This window comes from Mesocricetus auratus, unplaced genomic scaffold, assembly GCF_017639785.1.
Source record: "Mesocricetus auratus isolate SY011 unplaced genomic scaffold, BCM_Maur_2.0 Super-Scaffold_100003, whole genome shotgun sequence".
Lineage (NCBI taxonomy): Eukaryota > Metazoa > Chordata > Mammalia > Rodentia > Cricetidae > Mesocricetus > Mesocricetus auratus.
The window spans coordinates 28,958,959-28,980,755 of NW_024429188.1; the positions used below are offsets into that span (position 1 = coordinate 28,958,959).

General features: G+C 32.5%; 1 protein-coding gene across 4 annotated transcripts in view; it reads left to right on the forward strand.

Annotated features, from left to right (window-relative positions):
- Cfap47 (cilia and flagella associated protein 47) overlaps positions 1-21,797 on the forward strand; it is a 255,121-nt gene that overhangs the window by 34,347 nt on the left and 198,977 nt on the right. For all 4 annotated transcript variants that reach the window (XM_040744178.1, XM_040744177.1, XM_040744175.1 and 1 more), the window contains exons 12-20: positions 1,431-1,623; positions 1,713-1,809; positions 5,369-5,585; positions 5,804-6,045; positions 11,126-11,256; positions 14,164-14,286; positions 14,801-14,932; positions 16,724-16,801; positions 19,606-19,750. In XM_040744178.1, the coding sequence (XP_040600112.1) occupies positions 1,431-1,623; positions 1,713-1,809; positions 5,369-5,585; positions 5,804-6,045; positions 11,126-11,256; positions 14,164-14,286; positions 14,801-14,932; positions 16,724-16,801; positions 19,606-19,750 (1,358 nt within the window). The remainder of the gene's footprint in view (positions 1-1,430; positions 1,624-1,712; positions 1,810-5,368; positions 5,586-5,803; positions 6,046-11,125; positions 11,257-14,163; positions 14,287-14,800; positions 14,933-16,723; positions 16,802-19,605; positions 19,751-21,797) is intronic.

Below are 21,797 nucleotides of genomic sequence, written 5' to 3' on the forward strand. Positions count from 1 at the left end.
TTTGGTTAATGTAATAATTGAAGATATTTATGAAGAATATAAAATTTCAGGACATCTATACAATGTATTTGTGTCACATCAGGATAACTAATGCTTCCTAAATTTCCTTGTTACTGTTTTTGGAGCTTTGAGTTCTTCCATATTAGTCTTCATTGTGGCTATATTTTATACACCAATAATGTTTTCAGTTTTGTTTTTTCTTCACTCTTTTTAGCATTTTTCTTTTTGGTTTTACGAAACAGGGTTTCTCTGTATTGTTTTGGAGGCTGTCGGTCCAGCCCGGCCTCGAACTCACAGAGATTCGCCTGCCTCTGCCTCCCAAGTGCTGGGATTAAAGGCTTGCGCCACCACTGCCCGGGCTTAGCATTTTTTTAATATCTTGTCTTTTCAATGACATGAGGTTATAATCTGTCATTTTGATTCTTGCCTTTCTAGTGACTGAAGACACTGAGTTTTATAAAGTAACTGGTCATTGGTTCTTTAAAAAGTATGCATTCATCTCATTTCATTTGTACACAATGCAATTTTATTATTGAGGGGGCTGTTATTAAGCTTTCTATTTATGTGTGTATTCTGGATACATCTCTTTTCAAATGAATAATTTTCACACTTTCCCCATGGCAATAGTGTTTTCCTTTGCTTTGCTTTTCATCTTAGCTGGATGAATTCCCATTTGTCTGTGCTTTGAGTGTTTTATCCAAAATCAAATATAAAAAAATTAAATCTGAAATCCATTTTATGATGTTTGTATAGATTGTTATGATTTGAATTTTAATCACCATGTTAATATCAAATTTGTTTCTTTATGCCTTAAATTTGTTTTCATTTTGAGTTGTTTTAGTAACATTTCAATGAATGTTAAAGGCAAAACATTCAACTGTTTGACTACAGTAGCCTTTGCTAATTTTTTATTTGCAGTTTTCTCAGGCAGTTTTTGCTAAAAATCAGATTCTGAGATAGGGATTCCATTGCATATGATTCACTAAAAGCACATTCCCAAGACAAAGCTGTATAGGATGCAAGAATCAAAGTACAGCAAAGAAATAATTGATTTGTTTCAAATAAAGTTTGTACTCAGCCTGATGCCAAGATTTTTTTTTAACATAAATGTTATCATTGTTTCTATCTTGAACCAAAGAGGCTTTTCACATTAAGTCAAAATGCTCAGTGATTGTGATTTGTTTTTTGAGTGTGAAAATGAAATAGGGATGGCTATAACTTCTTCTTTGAGGTGTTGAAGAAGATTAGAGGCCGCTGAGGGGAGGGAAGCTTCTTTCAGATAAGTATTCCAATTCAGTTAAATGGATATGGGTAAGTCCATAACAGTGTCCTTCATGAAGGATTTTTTTACTTATTACTGTGTTTTGTGAATAACATTTCCTCACTTAGTCAATATTACTATTATTTTATCATCTTCATTATTTTTATAGGGGACGCAAGTATGAATTTAATGAAGTAGATATAGGCATGCAGCCATTATCTGGTCTAAGGTCACCACCACTATCTCAATCAGAAATAGAGAAAGAGATACCTTCGTCTTTAAAGTCTTCTTCTCTCAAAGTTAAAAGATTGCTAAGCACCAAGAAAATAACATCCAGGGAGACAGAATCTCTGCAGAGAAAGGCATGTGACATGTTTTCAAATTTCTTATTGTCATGAGAATTCTAAAAATTTCTCTTACTAATACTGAATGCTTAATTTTGGAAAAACAGATCCTCAAAGGAATTAAATCAAAGCCAACCACTCACCATGAAAAGCATGACTGCAGCAAAGTTTTGACATCAAAGCAAATCCATCAAGTAATTGTTGGTAAGATTATACATAAATCTATTACACTCTTTTGTGTATGTGTGTATGTGTGTGCTGATTTTAAATATCTTTATACAATATTTGATCATGTACCCTGAAGTTCCTTCCAGATCCTACCTGCCCAATTTCTTATTCTCATTTTTTTCTTTGCCTCTTTCCCTCCCTCCTTCCCTTTCTCTCTCCTTTCATCCTTCCCTCTATCCGTCTTTCATTCTCTTCCTCTCCCCTCGCTCTCAAAAACAGATTTTATCAAGATGGTAGAATATAAGTTCCATGGCTCATTTTACCACACAACTGTAATTATGTAGTTGTTCTTGGACAAATGTGCCATTGTGAGAGCTTTGGTCTTCAGTTCCTATGAAATCCTACTGGAACTAAAGACACACAAGGATCAATTTTAAGTGATAGTTCTGGCAGGCCAATATATTATAGTCATAGATTTAAACCAAAAAAGAGATTCAGCATCCTCACAAGAAATCCCCAGTCCCAATTTCGATTTATTCTTGTCATCAAGATACAATGTGCAACATGGTAACTATAATTAAATAGATAAATGAGCCAGGCGGTTGTGGCATACACTTTTAATTCCAGCACTTGTGAGGCAGAGGCAGTCAGATCTCTGTGAGTTCGAGGCCAGTCTGGTGGATATTCCAAGTTCCAGGACAGGCTCCAAAGCTACAGAGAAACCCTGTCTTGAAAAACCAAAAAAAAAAAAAATACATGAACATTGCTGAGTGGAATTTTGAATTTTCTCACACCACAATTGACAAGTACATGAGGTAATGTATATGTTAATTATGATGTTGATTATGATTGTTTAACTATCCCATAATGTATACATGGCTGAAAAATATCACTTAGGATTAAATATGCAGTGAAAAATAATAAATATGATATATTTATGCAAAACAGTATCATTCATTAAAAGGAAAGATATTCTGTTATTTGTTGGTAAAGGAATCCATATGGAAGACACTGAAATCAGGCAGACCAAGACAAATACTACTTTATCTTGTTTTTATGTGGAATTAAAAGAAGCATTGGGATTTATAAAACCAAAGAATATACTGCTTGATATCTTTTTGTAAGATGGAGGACAAAGTAGGGTTGTTTGTCAAAGAATACAAAGCTTCATTTAGTATAAGTTCTGGAGAGCTATATGACTATAGTTAATAACAAATTTTTATATTATTGAAAGTCCGTGGTGATATAAATGTAGTGCTACAAACTTGACTGTGTGAGGTGACAGATATTTCAATTAGATTTATTTAATATTACCACAATGTATGTATATATGAAAATGTCATTCATATTGCAAACATGTACATACTTTGTCAGTTTTATTTTTAAAAATCTAAGGAAAATGGATTATAAACAATATATTTTATTGGGAATATATAGGAAAATTTTGTTGAGGGATATACAGGAAAATATCCTTAACTTTGGGAAAGCAAAATGTTTTAGTTATCAAGATAAAACTATAATTGACCAAACATCCAGTAGGAATTCAGAGATTAATCCAACTTAAGTAGTTTTGCTTTATTGTGTGTAAAAATACTGGTAGGAGAATAAAAATCATTCATTAGCTAAAATAAACTGTTACATATTACATATGATAAACTACTTTTAGCTAGAATATACAATAAAACTTACAAAAGCAGCAATTACATTTTAGTAAACAGGCTGAAAATTTGAACAGACCATTCAGTAAAGAACATACAGAATTGGTGTTCTCACATATTAAAATAGACATTGTTAATTCTTATGGGCATATGAAATTAAACCAAAACGAGACAGAACTATAAATTTAGTATATGGCTAGAGGTAACTCATCAAGCAAAACCATCTCACTATTTAATTTTCCTCCCAAACACAAAGAACCCAAGACGAGTTACTATATAAGTGGCCAGCAAACTAAAATAGCTATATTCTCACGAGTAGTACACAATGTGAAACTATTTTATATAGTGTGCTGGCTCCTTATATATTCATGTACAAGCCACCCATGTAATTCATCCCTTATACTCTTAGATATTTATCCCAAAGAAATGAAGTTGTATCTCAAATTAGTGCTTGCTATCAAAAATGCTTAGTAGCATTTATGAAGTAACTAATAACTAGAAACTAAATATCAGTGAACAGGTGAATAAACCAATACAATTAAGATATATGCATACAGGGAGTATGTCCTAGTATTATTTTGGTTGTTATGAAGAAAATACCGTGACAAAAAACAGGCTAGGGGAGAAAACTATTTTAACCCAAATTCCAGCCTATATTTTATTATTGGGGAGAAGTCAAGGCAGATGGATCTCGAGACAGCTGCCCACATCAGATTCACAGTGAAGAGCAGAGAGAAATGAATGCATATACGCTTTAGTGCTTGGTTTACTTTCTCTGCTCTTATATAGTCCACAACTTCAAACTAATGTGTTGTGTAGACCCAGAGTAGGCTGGGACTTCCCATACTGAATAAGGTGATCAAATAAATTCTCACAGACATGCTTGTAGCTGTTTTTCTTTAACTCTTTGGGGACCTACCACCCAGCTCCCCAATAAATACACTGAGACACAATCTTAATTATGCATGTTTGACTTGATTCTAGCCAGTCTCTTTCTTTATATGTTTTGCCTCGGCTTTTTCTCTTTCTTTTTTTTTAATTTTTTTTCATTTTTTTTATTTTCCATTTTAAATTTAGATAAGAAACAAGGTTGCTTCACAAGTCAGTTCCAAGTCCCTCTCCCTTTCCCTTCCCTCCTCCCGTGCCCTCCCCCCATCGCGCCCCCCCCGTAATACATGTGAATTGCATTGCTGAGAATTATTTTGGGATTAGTGAGAGGAAATAAATTAACAAGGTACAAGAAAATATTTTAGAGTGGTCAGTATTCAACCTTTATATATGTATGTCAGTACTAAAGAAATTTTATAATTAAGTATAGTTAATATGTTTTATTTCAGTTATAACTTAATGAAATTATTAAAATTGGCCAATTGAAAGCAATGTGGGGCTGATACATACCTATAATATATGTACAAATATGAGGATCATGAGTTCAAAGTTAACTTTGGCTATAAAGTTAACTCTTGTCTCAAAATAAAAAGAGATTATGTATAATTATTAAGATTATTATAGTTAAATAGTTAAGCATTATAGTGGGAACCGTTAGGAAATAAGTAATAGAATGAAAATTGCTATATTTTATGAATCACATATTGCTGAAAAATTAAGTATACTTACACAAATAGACACATTGGAGAACTGTTGCAGATCAACTGATGATAGGAGTTTTATTGTGATTATTATTTTACCATGAAATTTTCCATACTGGAATATTCATATTGAATATGAAGCAAATAATCTCTAAACAGGAAACTTTAGTCTGCTAGATATAAGTGCAGCTGTTCATGTCTGTATTGTACCCAATACTTTTGTGATATTATACTAAATAGTTTTGTGTTAACTTTAGATAATTTAACTTACCAAAATAAAATCTGAAGACTTAGAAAATGAAGGAAAACCTTTACAACAATTTTACTTAATAACTTACTTTATTTCAGGACCATCTGTCCTTAACTTTGGTAATATTTGTGTGCAATCTACAAATACTCAGCTACTTCACATTGTTAATATGCTGCCCATGTATATATTGATACAGTTAGATATTGATTTGGAAGAACTTCAGAAAACCAAGCAATTTTCATATGTGATCCCACCTACATCTAGTACTTATGTTTCGATGGTATTTCAGTCTTCGACCAGTGGAAAATTTTGGAAGTAAGGTTTATTTCTATGTTTCATCTTACTAGAGTCATTTATGATATAATTTACTTCAGTAATTGTAGCATAGTTTATATTTTAATTTTCTTCAATATTTTCTGAATTAGTTATTTATGGTAATCTATCATATATATATTATATGTAACTGAAATCTGTAATCCTAAATAGGAACCAAGCTATCAATTAAGTTTGGGAGTTTCTCTACTCTGTTGCAGATCATTCACTTTCAGAATTAACAACATCCCTGGTGGACACATCCTAGTGATGGCTGTCATCCTGCCTGTGAAACTTGAACTGTCTTCTAATGAGATTGTATTGAGACCACAAACCTTCTCGTTGAAAACATGTTTTCGGGGAACAGTTAGGCTATATAATCATCTGAATCTCCCTGGCCAATTTGTATGGAAACCAGTAAGTGCACTGAGAGGAACTGCATTTTCTATTCGTCCAGCCAAAGGTAATAGTATGTATATGTATTTTTTATTTAGAAATTCATTCATTCTCTCTGCATTCAGGCATTAATTACTTTTTGAGCATGTGCTATGTACTTAAGTCAATAGCATAGAAGTAAACTGGATACTATCATCAGGAGATCTATCTTGAAATATAAGGACTGTGTGATGTAAATTCTTGGTTAACTATGTGGCTGAATAGATCAGAAGTTTACAAGGCAAGATGGGAGACTAGATACCCAGAGGAAAAATGATGGTGTAATGTTTAAATCAAAGGAAAGATTAATTTCTAGGAGTTCTAAGTCCTCAAAGCTTTCAAATTATTAAGACCCACTGAAATTATTAGATGTAATCTAAATAAGCATTTGCTTATTAAAACTGCCATACAATATGAATATATATCAAATTAGCACATTGTATGATCTAAATATATGCAGTATTTTTCATTTAACTATTTTAATTCTGCTATCTTATTCACATCTGAATAAGGCTATTTATTATTTTTCTTGGTGTTTGACCACACAACTTAGTCCCTCAATCTAAACAATGTATAGCGTTAACCATTGGAAATACTGCTGAAAATGTCAGTAGTTTTATAGTTTGGGTAAAATTATAAGATGATTTATGAATCATAGTTTTATTTGTACATTGAGCACATTGGTTCATTCACTTAACACATAGTCATTGAACAGATAAAGGTGAATTAAACATATACATGTCTCCCATCCAAGTACTAACTAGGCCCAACCCTGCTTAGCTTCTGAGATCAGACGAGATTGGGCACGATCAGGGTGGTATGACCATAAGATGATTTTTTTTTTGGTTTTTCGAGACAGGGTTTCTCTGTGGCTTTGGAGGCTGTCCTGGAACTAGCTCTTGTAGACCAGGCTGGCCTCGAACTCACAGAAATCCGCCTGCCTCTGCCTCCCGAGTGCTGGGATTAATGGCATGCGCCACCAACGCCCGGCCCATAAGATGATTTATAATGACTTACAATTTCTGAGATTTTAAATTATGATTAGTGATAAATACAACTAATAAAATACATTTAATGCGATTACAAATGTAAGACTATATTTTAATAAAAACACTAGTATAAGCCAATCTGAATTACTGCTTTTGATGGGCCCCTGAAATAGTTACCCATCCATTTCAATTTGTGTGTGTCATTCCCTACAAACTAATAATTTCATGTAATGTATTTTTTATTATACTAACTTGGTAACTTCTTTTGCATTTGGCAAACATCTTTGTGTTGTGCAGTGAGGACTTTATAAGATAGAAGTTATAATTTAAAGAAGTAAATTGCAAGTTACCTGTTGACCAATCCCGTCTTTCCATTTTATGTGCTTACACTTTTACAGTGAGATAGAAAGGTATGAGTCTTTGCATCTGCACTGGCGTACTGTGGAGTTTAGTACTCCATGAGTGCCAAGTAAAATAAAGAGTTAAGCTGATCTTAGCTTCTCACTCATTAGTTATTTTTCATGAACCATTTTCTCTATGCATGTTAATTTCCTGTCTATACACGTATGAGAGGCTGGTAAGATCACTTGGCAGATAAGAGTGATGGCTGCTCTTAGAGTCCCTCGGTTTGGCTCCCTGATCCCACATGGTCCATCAACACTGCTTCAAGAGAACCTGACACAGTACTCTGACCTCTGCAGGCTACTCAGTAGCCACACACATAAACATGAAATAAATATTTAATATTAAATTTATAGAAAGCTATAATGTCTCACAAAGGATGGTGAAAATAGAAATGGAAAGGTATACGGTTTTGAAAATTTCTTATTCTTGAACCTTTTTATTTGAAAGTTTTCTGAAAGTGTTATCAGCTTATCATATATCTTGATATTTATTTCTATGATCTACTCATTTCTTCCTGCCTTCCTCCTCCTCTTCCTTCCTCTATACTGTCTCCTTACTTTCTTTAGTTATAATTTAGGAACAATTGTCTAGAATATAAATTGTTATGTTTCAAATATAGTATTTATTTTCATATGATTACCAGTCATTTCTAAATTATTTTAATACAATTTGCAAGTGTTCATTAAAGAGTGTTATAAATTAATCTTAACATTAAACTTGATTCATTGATATTCATAAATTTCAAAACTGGAAAAAGAGCTTTTTTTTAATTAAGTTAGAATTCATGAAGTACCTTAATAGTCAAGTTATTTGGAATAATCACATCATAATTTTATTTTATTGATGCTTCTCATATTCATTTGCACAAACTGTATTTTAAAGTGTAATGTTGTTACCACTGACTCCTATTGAGAAAATAGAGAAGAATGAGAATGTAATTCTATGTATTTCAGAGATGCTCCACAGCCCTTTCAATTTATTTGAACAAGGGTATGCCAGTTTTAGATTGGCTATCAGTACTCTAGCTGTAGGTTCTGACCAACTCTGAATTTTCATTAATGGTGCTTAGGGCATGGTGGCGCACACCTTTAATCCCAGCACTCGGGAGGCAGAGGCAGGCGGATCTCTGTGAGTTCGAGGCCGGGCTGGTCCGACAGCCTCCAAAACAATACAGAGAAACCCTGTCTCATAAAAACCAAAAAAAAAAAAAAAAAAGCAAAGCATATTATGCTTTTCCAACTTACATTATTTTTATACCTTAACTATGACTTTACATTATTTTTGTACCTTGACTATGACTTAATTGGCTGACCTTTATCTTGTGGTTGTGGTGGAAATGCAGTGGTGTTGCATAGTTTGGCTAAAATAGAAGTAGAATTGCAAAATTATAAATGTCATAATAGTTATGCTTTGGATGGTCTTAAGAATTCCTTATAAAGTAGCTATTGATATTTGCTTCTATTTTCTTTTTGTTATCCATGATTTTTCATATGTTTTTTTGAGAACCTAATTATTACAGCATGGAGATATTTAAATATTTCAATTCCATATGAAATTTTATGTAAATATTGTTAAGTTACTTTAAGAATATGATAGTTTTTCAAATTGTTTTGCCTAGAATTTAAGAGATCATGTCATATTTGTAATTATATACATGGATTTTTAATATCAGTTTATTCAGAATGTGCATGCAGTGATTACTCAGTGTTATATAGCTGTTACTTCTGAATTTTCATCATTAATATTTTTATACTATTTTGATCTGGCATCTTGTATAACAAATTTAATCATATACCTTTCTGCCCTTTTGTAAAGTGATGTGAATAATGCTATATTAAAATGTTTATCATTCTTCCAAGACACTGATACTATTTGAATTGGTATTTGGATAGCGAATATTGTAAAAAAGGAGAAAATGAAAGTGGAAAGATATTTTCTGGGAGAGAATTCACTTCTAGTTTAATTTTTCTATGTGCTTATTTAGTTTGTTAGCCTTTTCTTTGCCAGTAACATAAATCAATACTTGAACTTGTCTTCAGTTAATTCACCTGAATCTTTCTCAGTATTCTTTTTTTTTTTTTGGTTTTATGAGACAGGGTTTCTCTGTATTGTTTTGGAGGCTGTCGGTCCAGCCTGGCCTCGAACTCACAGAGATCCGCCTGCCTCTGCTTCCCGCGTGCTGGGATTAAAGGCGTGCGCCACCAACGCCCGGCTTTGCTCAGTATTCTTAACTGAGCAATATCTCCCAGAAATTATCAGCTCTCTTAATTCTTTATTATATTATATTAACTGTTAATAAATTCATCCTAATTTAATCTATTTCTATGACTTCTTTCTCTATTACCTGATAAGCACAATATCCTTAGAAATTGTGTTGATTGGAGGGAGAAATATTTTCACCTAGATTTATCAATATTAACTGGTAATCTTTTTTTGTTAAACTCATTCCTCTTTTATCATTGAATCTTCTTTGTTTATTTTCCATCACAGCCATTCCTATTCACTACTTTCTTAATTGTAGTGGGGCGATTTCTTCTTGAACAAACCTCTGTCTCTTTAATCATCTGTATCAGGACTGACTTTTTTGTCCCTTACAGCCAGGGTGATCTTGACAGACCTCTAGACATTAACACTTCCATAACTGACTCTGTATCTTTCATTAATTACAGTTCATAATCACAGTATCGACATCCAAGAATATTGAATGTGTGTTACTTAGTACTTTCTGAGCATATCATACATGTCCATCACTTTATTGAGTTTTCATCTCCTGGTATGGCCATTGCAAGAATCAGAGGTCAACATTCCATTTCTTCATTTTCTAATACCTAAAAAGCAAAACAAAACAAATACTTGCAGTGCATGCAAGTCAAAATAGCCCCAAACAAAATTTGTTTGTAATGGTAAGTCATATCTTCTATTTAGTGACATATGTCACCAAATTTCAGCAACTTCTTTCTTCTTGAGGAATAACTTCAATGTCATTTTCCATCAGGTATTCTTTGCTGTTTTTCTTGATTAGATTAGTCATTTTCATAGGCTATTTTTTATGTCCTTGTCAAATTTTGCCATCCTCCAAAGTTCAAGCTCATCTATCCTTCATGTCAAAACTCACATGCACGATAGTGAAGTTTCCTCTAGTTTCTTGGGATACTTCAGAATAACCCCATCGCTTCTGCTCTCATTAACCATGATTTCCTTTTTAAATGACAAAACTAAAGAAACTTGACATTTATACCTAATGTTTCTAATATATGTTCTCTCACATGTCATTACTTTTAGCTCTATCAGAAGTTAATCTCTAAAAGCCATAATAGAAATTCTTCCTTCTGAAATCTTAATAATTGATAGTTACTTAAGAATATTGAGGAATTAGATTAGCTAATCTGGTCAGGGGTCACAAAAGATTTCCTATTGTCTGTGCATCTCTAATCCTAATGTTTATAGCCGTGATACATTTTCAGTTGTTTTGCAAACATTGGTATATTTTGGTATACGTTTATTTTTACCTATGAGCAAAATCAATTTATATTTTAGTTTTTAATGAAATATTCTAGGACTGTGTTCATTTAATAATGACTCACTTACAATTTCTGTTATTTAAATTTAGTTTTAGTTGTCATATGATACCATTACGTATTTACACTAGCTCTTATCTTGAATGTTTACAAAAGAATGAGTAATGAAAATGTGGTTTCTTTTTTTTCTCTGTAGGCATTGTTGATCCATATTGCTCATTGGAATGTGAAGTCACCTGGCAGCCAGGTTTCAGTTCTCCGGAGAAGGGAGAGTTTACACTTCAAGTGTCTGGAGGAAATACGTTGACACTCAAGTGTATTGCACATGTAATTATTTCTCTTGATTGTGATTTTTATCTTGAGCATTATAAGTTATCCAGCTATATAGTTTTCTTGGCTTAATTCTGCATATAAAAATTTAATTTATATAATAATTATTTTAGCTACTTCATAGATCTACTTACCTTCTGTAAATGAAGAACTAACTCATATATTGAAGAGCTTTGTGGAAACAACACTGGGTTGATAGAGGCTCTATAAATATGTAGTAGCATTGTGGGAGCCACTTGAATAACTTTATTATTAATACACAACATATAGTGTAGTAGAGAAAATTATATTTACCTTAAATTTTATTTCCTAAAATTACTCTTAATCTTCTAGTAAGTGTTAGTAATTTAGTGTGGAAAAGATCATGCAATTTATATTAAAAGATACCAGGGTTTTTATTAACTATAAATTATGTTTCTTACAATAAAAAATGTGACCTATAAGTAAATAACATTCTATGGTATGACCCAAGATGCCCTAACAATATTCCTTTTGGTTACCAAGAGTGCATTTTGTTTATAATCCCAGGCAGTGCCGTTAGAGATTTTAAATAACCCAAGTACTTTCACTGAATTCTGTTTTTATTTTCTGGACATAGTTATCTAATGTGTTTCATCTATGGAGGTGCTTGTTGCTTATACCTAAGAGTCTGTCTAATTTTAGGGATTGCAAGTGGCTGTCACAACACAGTAGAATCTTTCCTCAGGTCCAAGCTTGAAATAAGCTGACTTCTACTGGTTTTGTGTATATATCACATATTATTATTTCAATAGCTTCCATTTGAAGTAAAACACACATACATAAACGTACAGATACTAAAAGTATGTATCACTGGTCTTTGTCAATTGATACCTTGTTACCACTCACAGATCACCCAGATTAAGAAACAGAACATGATTAACTTAACAAAACAACCACCATGCTCCCAGGCCACATTTCCCATAACCATATTCCTTCCAAGGATTTCAGTTTTCTTACTTATGGAAAATTAATTATGGTCTAAAATTTTTGTTCACATAGTCAAACTGCATCATTGCATGTATGCCTTCCTGTTATAATTAGTTTTATGGGACTAGTTTGTGCTGACCCTTATGTTTGTAGATTATTCATTGTCCTCTTTGGAAAGTATTCCATTTGGGTGAATGTTCTGTCACTTCCCATTTACAAAGCTAATTAGGATATGTGTTATTACTAACGTATTTCAATTCCATTATTGAAGCTCTTTTAGTGAGCATATGTACAGTATTTATCTGTTTATTTACTTGTATCTAACAAGTTTAATAATGTACTTTTGCTCACATACTCAACCTATGTCTATTTTTCACTAACATATAAAAATAGATTTAGCATTAAATAGACACTATTTATTGAGCAATTACTATGTATCAAGTGCCATGCTAATTTGTATTTATTATCTCACCCCTATCAAATTTTGAGGTATTTATTGTATATATTCAAATACATTATTAATGATGAATTATTGGAAGACTAGTGTGTTTAAGTAATTAATACAAGTTCACAGATGGTTTATTTCCAGATCCAACTGCCTCCTCAGACTTTAATGTTACCCTCTCTAATGAGATTTGTTTTATCTATTCCTACCCAATGAGTCAATAAGAATGAAATAAGAAAACTATGAAAAAAATCTATGAGATAATTAAATAGTGATGTAGACAAGGAAATAACTGAGGTAATTGAATAGTAAATTGGGTCATTTCAGGTAAAGCTTTGCAGCTTTTAAAGTTAACTCTGAAGACCCACAGGATGGATGAACATAAAATGTTTAAATAAAAGGTTAATTAAGGTTCATCATATATTTATAAAAATCTGCTTTACTTTTTTTCTGTTTTAGCTTGGTGTGAAAGTTTATTATTCCAGTTACTAAAATTGTGTTTTAAAATAATTTTAAGTGTATTAAAAACCTAATATAATAGCATGTTTTGTAAAGCTGTTATAAAGTCTAGTATAAAGGGGACTCAACTCAATATTTCTTGGACAAAATGTGTTACAATTACCTTTGATGCCTAAATACTTACCTTTCCTACTGTAAACATGCATAATGGCCACATTTCAAAATAGTGTTCTATGGTTTGTTTTGCGAAATGCTTTTCTTGGAAGGAAGAGGAAAATCCCTATACCTGTGTAATTCTGTCAGAGTGACCAATGTCCCCACCTCATGCAGGTCAAGCATACATTATATGCATATTAAGCTGTATAAAGATGGATTCTAGTAGAAGCATGTCTGGGTGATTTCATTATTAATAACTTGTTCCCTATATTTAGATGATCTTTGAATTCTGTTGCATAGCATACAGTAGCTGAGTAAATGATAACTCTAAGAGCCTTTCAGTAATTTGTCAGTATGTTTCTTAGTCTAGGAAGCACTTCTCCCATAGGGATAGCCTCACCCTGCCTTCTACAGTTATATGTGTGTTGTGGTGTGGCTGGGATCACACCCAGGGCTTCACCCAAGCCAGGGAATTATTCTATCAGTAAATTATTCTCCACCAGCACTTTGAGAGAGTAATATTTAGACATTATATTCTAATTTTCTTTGTCTTAAGGATTCAACAAAATCTACTAATATGTTATATTTCAAAATTCTCCATGAACGTAAATTTCCAGTTATATGATAGGGGTATACTTTTGTCACTTCTATCTTTACTTTCTTCACTTCCCTTTGAGAAATAGTTGGCTTTATTTCTTTTTTTTTCATACTAAGACCTTTTCAAGTTACAAAGAGATCACACTAGATCAATTAATAAAATTATGTGCTAATAGGTATAAATATATATATATATATTTGGTGATGCTGGAGTTATTTATATTTAATTTTCCAAGAAAATCAATTGAATTATTTTATTTGCTATTATTTTGGTGATTTCTCCCTTTTTTTATTACCAGGTTGGACATACTAAAGTCACCTTTTTAGAGCCAAGAATACTGTTCAGTAATAGCTCTCAAGGTTTAACTACTTGGAGGAAAGCCATTCTTCACAATATAGGTCAAAACCATGCTTATTTCAAGGTAATGCAGAATTTTTGTCATTCCTTATTAGGATCTAATTAAGTAATGATTTCAGTCAATTTGTTCCAAGCATATTACAAAGTTAATACTTTGCTATATATAAATAGTCTCAAAGCACTGATTAAGTTATTATAAGTCGATTTTCTGAGTACACTTAGCTAGTTTGTTCTTCTACTTTCCCAAGTTATGATTTTTCCTTAGTATCATTTGGTTTATTAAAAAATGTTTTAAATATAATTGCCAAGAAATGTTATGCTATATAGTAAGTGATCTGCTTTTCCTTTTTTATTTTCACTTTGTAATCAGGATTGTCATGGTAGCAACAAGGATTAGATGGGAGTAACTAGTTGCAGTTTAAAAGTGCATTTGAAATAGTAAAATTCTATTGCAAAATCACCTCATATCTTATGCTCAGTGAGCCTCTGTGTAGAAAGTACTATAGATGTTTCCATGTCAAAACTTTGATATAATTATTTTGTAAGGCACTGTAGCATCTTACAATTTTTGATTACAGGTTTGTGATCAAAGCCTTTTGCCTACCATTAATATCGTTCCATCAGAAGGAGTAATCCCCTTTGGGGGAATAACCGTTCTTAATATCTCCTGTACACCTACTGTGGCAGAAAAATTTGATACAAGAGCAAAGGTATATTTGTTCATGCACTTGTTCATTCTTTCTCTCTCTGTATTAGTATATATGTGTGTATATGTATTTATATAAATGTGTCCCCGTGTATGTAATGTTTTAAAATATTTATATTAAGTACATTATCACAAAGTAACTGCTTACACTTGCTATTAGTAAATGTACTTATTTCATCAACAATTAATGGAATTTTGGATTATAGCACTAACATTAAAATGATGTTTATATAAATATTGAATTAATTATAAATATGTAGTTTTAGAGGTCTAAAAGTAGCAAGTATACCTAAATCATATAAAAGAACATTAGGTAGCAACACTTGAAGAAAAGTCTCTGAAAATTCTTTTTAAAAACCCAGTAACTGAAGTTTCTTCTAAGTTGAAATTAATAACTACCAATAAGCACGTGGCAGTTTCACCTAAAATTGAATCATTTGACAGATCCTTACTGTTCTCAGAAATCAATGAGCTTTCCTCCATGGCATTAGAGAAATTAAGAAAAAGTAATTATATGATTCAGGAGACATTATGATCCTCTAGCTGTTAGATTCTTTCTGTTTCCTCTTTCATGATGTTCCTTGAGCCTTAGGTGTCAGGGTTATGCTGCAGAAGGCCATCCATGGTCAGTTCACTGTATTTTAACAAGTTATAAATTTCCCTCATAGTCTCCATCTGCTACAAAAAATAGCTTTTTAAACAAGTGATGGAAACTGTTTATTTCTGGGATTGAGCATAAATATTCAGAGTGCAGTTAGAAATTCTACTGGTGCAGGGAAATGGTCATAGTAGGTTGTCCTCTTCATACTTGGGTAGTTGACTTGTTCTCAGTACCACATATGAATTCTTCCCATTAAGTGGGTCTTAAATCTGTCACCTTAATACAATAGTGACACAGGTGCACTATGGGGATATATTTTATGGCAGGCCATTGTGGTATGTAGGCATCATAGCTAGGTAGAACTATTGATTCCTCCTCTCCTTTAGCAGCTTGCATACCACCTGTCAATAGTATGGAAGCTAGTGCCCAGGGAGGAGACTTCCTGGTGAGGTCCAGCTAAATACCTCCTGTCTTATAACCAAAATGTGTGGTGTCATTAGCAATAGAGTCTGATACTCAAGGTTTCGAGAGCAACCATGTTGCTTTGGAAATCTTGTAGATTCCTTTCAAAAACAACTCACAGAGACTTTTTACCATACTTGTATCTTAAGTTTTTTGTTAGATTGTCTTGTTTCCTGACAGTAGGCTCCAAATATATATATATATATATATATATATATATATATATATATATATATATGGTACTAAAGTAGTCCTATACAACACTTGACTTATTTTCATAGTTCTTGTGTCTATTAGCATATTTTTGTGGAAGAAAGTGTATGTCATTTAACTGTACTTTTGTTTTTTTGAATAATCTGTTGGAATTAGATAAGGAAAAATGTGTGACAGACTATTATAGTCAGGTCTAGTCAAATACACAATGCTCTCCAATCACATTCATAAGCCATCTGATTTCTAATGGCTAAATGCTCAATTTTCCAAGTAGTATCAGTTATGACAAAGAAGGAAAGTACTAATATCTGCCAAAATAAAATTTTAAATATATATATATGCACACAAGTCATTGAAACACAGACATAGACACACACACATATATATATGTATATATACATATATGTATATAGTGCTCTCATTCATATTATAATGTGTCATATGAGAGAACCTGGAATTTTTATATATGATTATATTTTAATGTAATTTCTACAAAATTTCCTATTTCTCTTAAATAAGGTTGCTATTCACCGTGCGAATGTTATAGATCTTAGGATTGGTGGGTCTGTTGAAATTGCTGATGTTGAAATCACACCTGTGAGTATACACCTCTTGCTTGTTTGCTTAATTTATGACTGTGATAGTTATGTTGTGTCCGTATTCAGTTCATTAAGTATTTTTCTCTGCAGTAAGTTTTTATACAGCAGTTATAATATGTACTATAATTGTAACTGATGAAGCAGGATATTGAATTTTTTAAGAAGAAAATACTGAACTTTGGTGTGAGAAAACTAGCAGTATTATCAAAATTGTTTCATTATGTTCTCAACATTCATAAGAGATTAACCTTTGCCTATAATGAAAGTTTATATATGCATATGCATATATATGATATATATGTCTTAACTATTGGTTTAATATTTCTTGTTTTGATTTTTATGACACTTCTGAAGAAGTGTTTATAGTCCTTGATGAGGTATATTAATTGAATATTGTGTTGCCACTATTGATTTAGGTTTTATGAAGCTGTATTTTTCATCATTGCTACATGAAGGTTGTTTGTTTGAACATACTATAATTAGTATCTTCATTCCATGGTTCTTCGATCTAGTTATTTCTGGCTGTTATTGCAAGTATTGTCACCCCAGCAGGTCATATTTTGAGGTACACAAGCTTCCGAAGAAGGGTTCATTCATGTTTATTTTCACAAAATGATTTCTTTCTTTTTTTTTTGGATTTTTTTCCCCATGCTTAGCTTTTTAAAAGGTTTATTTATGTATTTTAGTGCTCTGTCTGCATGTATACATTTATGCCAGAAGAGGGCAGCATATCTCATTATAGATGGTTGTGAGTCACCATGTGTTTGCTGGGAATTGAACTCAGGAACTTTGGAAGAACAGCCAGCACTTTTAACTGCTGAGCTATCTGTCTAGCCCCCACAAGATACATTCTAATACTTTAATTACTATTGTTCCATATTTCAATGCTCCACAAATTATGTTATGATATACAAGGCCTCATTTAATGAGTATAGATACCTTACTGTAGTCTTGATTTTAATTTTCTGAACTGTAATCACATCAGTTTTTCAAATCATTATCTATACATAAATAGTATTTGTTGTACAATTGATAATGTTTATACACACTGACACACACACTCCTTCTTTATTTAAGTAGCACTTCAAATGATAAGTTCTGGTCCATTTACCCAAAGAAACTTTGATGAGATGTTCAACTCAGGCCTTCATGTTCTTGCATAGTGAAATTTGTAAGATATTATTAACCTCTTATACTTTTGAGAGCTTTTTCACTGTAGTGGTTATCCTGTTGAGATTGCTTGCAACTTTTGTTTTCCAATTGTTTCCCCATTATCTGGTGCCATTATGCTACTAAACTAGAAAATACAGAAATTCAAGAGTTTAACTGGCTGCCTTACAGTCAGGCTCTAGTGTCAGGCTTTAGTTTCTGACTCCTGTTGTTCAGTGATGAAAGCTTGAGATCCATAGACCAGCAGATACTCAACTGGCATATTTAATACTGTGGTGATTATTGGAAATGAAGAGTGGAAAGAACAGGAGGGGATAGAGGAACCAAAGAAAACAAGGCCCTCTAAATCAACATGCTCAACACATGAACTCACAGGGAGGACCTGTATGGGTCTGCATCAGGTCCTTTGCGCACATATCACGGTTTCCAGTTTAGTGTTTTTATGGGACTTTGAGTGTACAAATGAGTGGATCTCTGTTTTTTTGGGCCTTTCCTTTGGCTCTTTTATTTGTTTGTTTTGTACAATTCTTATGTATTACTTCTTGTCATACAATAATTACATTTTATTATTATCTCATAGAAGCCTATTTGTTATCTAATGAGAGACGGAAGTGGGGTGAATCCAGATGTGAGGGGATATGGGAAGAACTCAGAGGAGTAGAGGGAAGGGAAACAATAATCAGTATTTATTGTATGTAAAAATTATATTTCAATAAAAGGGAAAATAAAAATTAATTAGTATAAAAGCTAAACTCAATATTATAGTACTGTTGCTACTATTTCTTCTAATAGTTTTGTGTGCTTCATTTGCTAAGGAGTTGATATTATAGTAACTTTACAGTGAGGTATTTTATAGAAGTTTGTGGTAGAGTCACATACCAGGTGTGTGAGCAAGAGTTTGTATACACTCAGTAAGCATCCACACAAGGATAGAAGCACATGTACATGTATATGAAAATTAATCCTGTTTTTTTATACACGAGCCATATGTGAACAGACTTTATGGCGTCTCCAGGAAACAAACATAAGGAATAAGTCATCCTTTCCACAGTGCAATTAATTATGGTTTATCTGAGCTTTTATGGATGCATAATTTTATACAGTAAATACATATTAGAGAAGAGACTTGTCAGTAGAGACAGATTGTTGAAATCTGGTGTTAGTTTGAAAGGCAAAATCATAGAGCTTACTGAAATATAAAGTGTTAGGATGAGGAAAGAGCTTAGATGAGGCTAGACTATGATCCACTAAAGCCCTTGTACAGCATTATGAATACTGCTGATGATCTTGGATCTTGTCATGTTGATGGTGGGGGAAGGTCAAGTACAAGAGAGGGACTTTGTGACTTAGTTACTTAGGGGAAGAATTTGAGAAAGTAAGAACCTAGAAACTAAATTGCAATTGACTACTTACTAACATCATACAGATACAATCTAGTAAAGAAGTTGAAGAAGGGGAGCAGGTTTAATAGGTTTTGGTATTTTACATATGAGATATGGGGAAGAGAAAGATCAAGTTTTATAGAGATACGTTTGGTAGTTAATATTAAGAAATAGCAAAATACAAATGTGACTATACATATTTGTAAAGCATTATTCTATTTTCTAATTATTATTTCTTTTTTGATTTTAGAATGTATTTAATTTCAGTGGCACCTATGTTGGCACTACAGAAACTATTTCATTTGTAATTAACAACAAAGGTGTGACACGGGCCAAAGTAGAGTTCAATCTAAAAGAATTTCCACTTTTTGCAATGGATTTTAAGGGAAATGCAGGTATATGTTTTATACATTAATAGTATTATAAAGCAAAGTAGTTTAAATTGTCTAAGGTATAATCATTAAAAACATAACAATGGCAGTTACTTTCTATGATTTTTTATGAGTTTATTTCTTTCACTATGTCTTTTGTAATATAAGAACACTTTGATAACAGGATATATAGCTGTATTTATTAATTAGCTTCATATAGCAAGTATGGTATATAAATGATTTGCTATAAATAAAATATAATTGTTAAATTTGTATTCTCAAAATTGTTTATAATCTTCCCTCTGTGTTTACTCATGTGTAAGTCAATGTATTTATTTTTGCTTAAATTAAATATATGCTTTTATGCATATATTGTTTCCTTTTTACTTCAGGAGTTAGCAACTAATCCTCCTGGGCTAAATATTACTTGAATTTTATTCTATAAACAAAGTTTAATTAAAAATACTCTGTCTTGACTTGTCTAAAACAGTAAGTCAAGCTTCCTTGCTATTTCTCCTGATTAAGTTCCACCATAGATATATGTGAAGGAAAGAGGTTAAAGTGTTAGTAAGGAGTTAGTATGATCAGTGGTTGGAGCATGAGACCAAGTTTGTGAAAGTACTTTTGTGGACTTTTTTTATTTTTTGAGACAGGGTCTCACTCTGCAGCCTGGGTGGCTTTGAACTCCCTCTGTAGGTGAGGCTCGCCTCAAACTCACGGAGATCCATCACTCTTTGTCTCTCAATTGTTAGGATTAAATGCTTTTCTGGACTTTTATCTTAGAAGTTAAGCAGCACATTTATAGGATTTATATGCACACGATAGTATATTAGGCTTGTATTTTTCTTCAAAAAGAAGTTGAGCTCAAGATAGGAGAGATGTCAATGGGAAGGAATAGAGTACACGTTCAGAGAAATGAGTAATCATCTGACCCAATGTGAAAGTGGGTGCCAGGGGGAGGAGAAGGAGAAAGACGAAGAGGAGGAGGAGGAGGAAGAGGAGGAGAAGGAGGAGGTGGGAATTTCCAGTCATTTCTGATGTTTGATCCTAAGGTCCAGGTAGTTGAGAGTCCACCTCACAGTTAGTAGAGTGCCAGAGTGAGATCATGATTAAGCAGGCCCTCTGTGTTTGAGTATCTTATTCAATTGTCCATGACAACTTTAGTGTAGACTGTTGGGAATCGACATGAAATCCATGTTTATTTATTAAAATATGTGTGTTGAACCAATTTTTAGCCATTTGACTCTGTATCCTGGGTTCCCATATACTCATGTTCCATTAATCAAATCTTTTGGCTAGCTGCCCAGCAAAGTGCTTTTCTTTTCATAGTTGACTTGTCTGTAGTTCAAGCCTCTCTTCAAAGACACTTAATTATCTTTTCAAATGCATTTCTGCTTCAAACCCTTTCTCGTTATTCCTATTCCACAGAGTATTTCAGCCAAAGTTCTGATCATATTTCTCTATTTAAAAAGCTCTCTTGGCTTACTTTTACCAATAACACAGCTTCAGAGCTAGAGACTGCACAAAGTAAACAAAGCATGTGAGTTGATTTTAATATCTGCTAAAAAAAACATTTTCTTAAACCATTCTGAAAATTTATCTTTTTAGAAATACTTTAACAGATAAATGACTAGTTTTGACATCTTTCTGATTTCCAACAAAATCCTTTAAATAATAATTAAATAATAATTATTTAAATATTATTTAAATCCTTTAAATAATATTTGATAGAGTGACTTGTGGGAAAAGTAATTTTGACATACTTTTAAGTATGATTTCACCTTGCCTGGAGATTGTAGGCACTATAGACTGTCTTCTGGAGCCATATCATATATATCAACATAACTGAATTTCCATTCTCCTAGATAATAGTCCCTTTTCTCTGTGCTCCTTGGGTCTTTTCATCTTTTATAAACTGGTTTCATCTTCCTTTGCCCTATGGATCATTGATAGTTTCATTTGAACTCCTGTTAAGTAGGTAGAAATCTATTGCTTTTTTACTTTACTATGAAAATTACCAGATTCTGACCGGCAGGAGGGAGAGCTCTGTGTACATGTCTTTTTGTTTTTT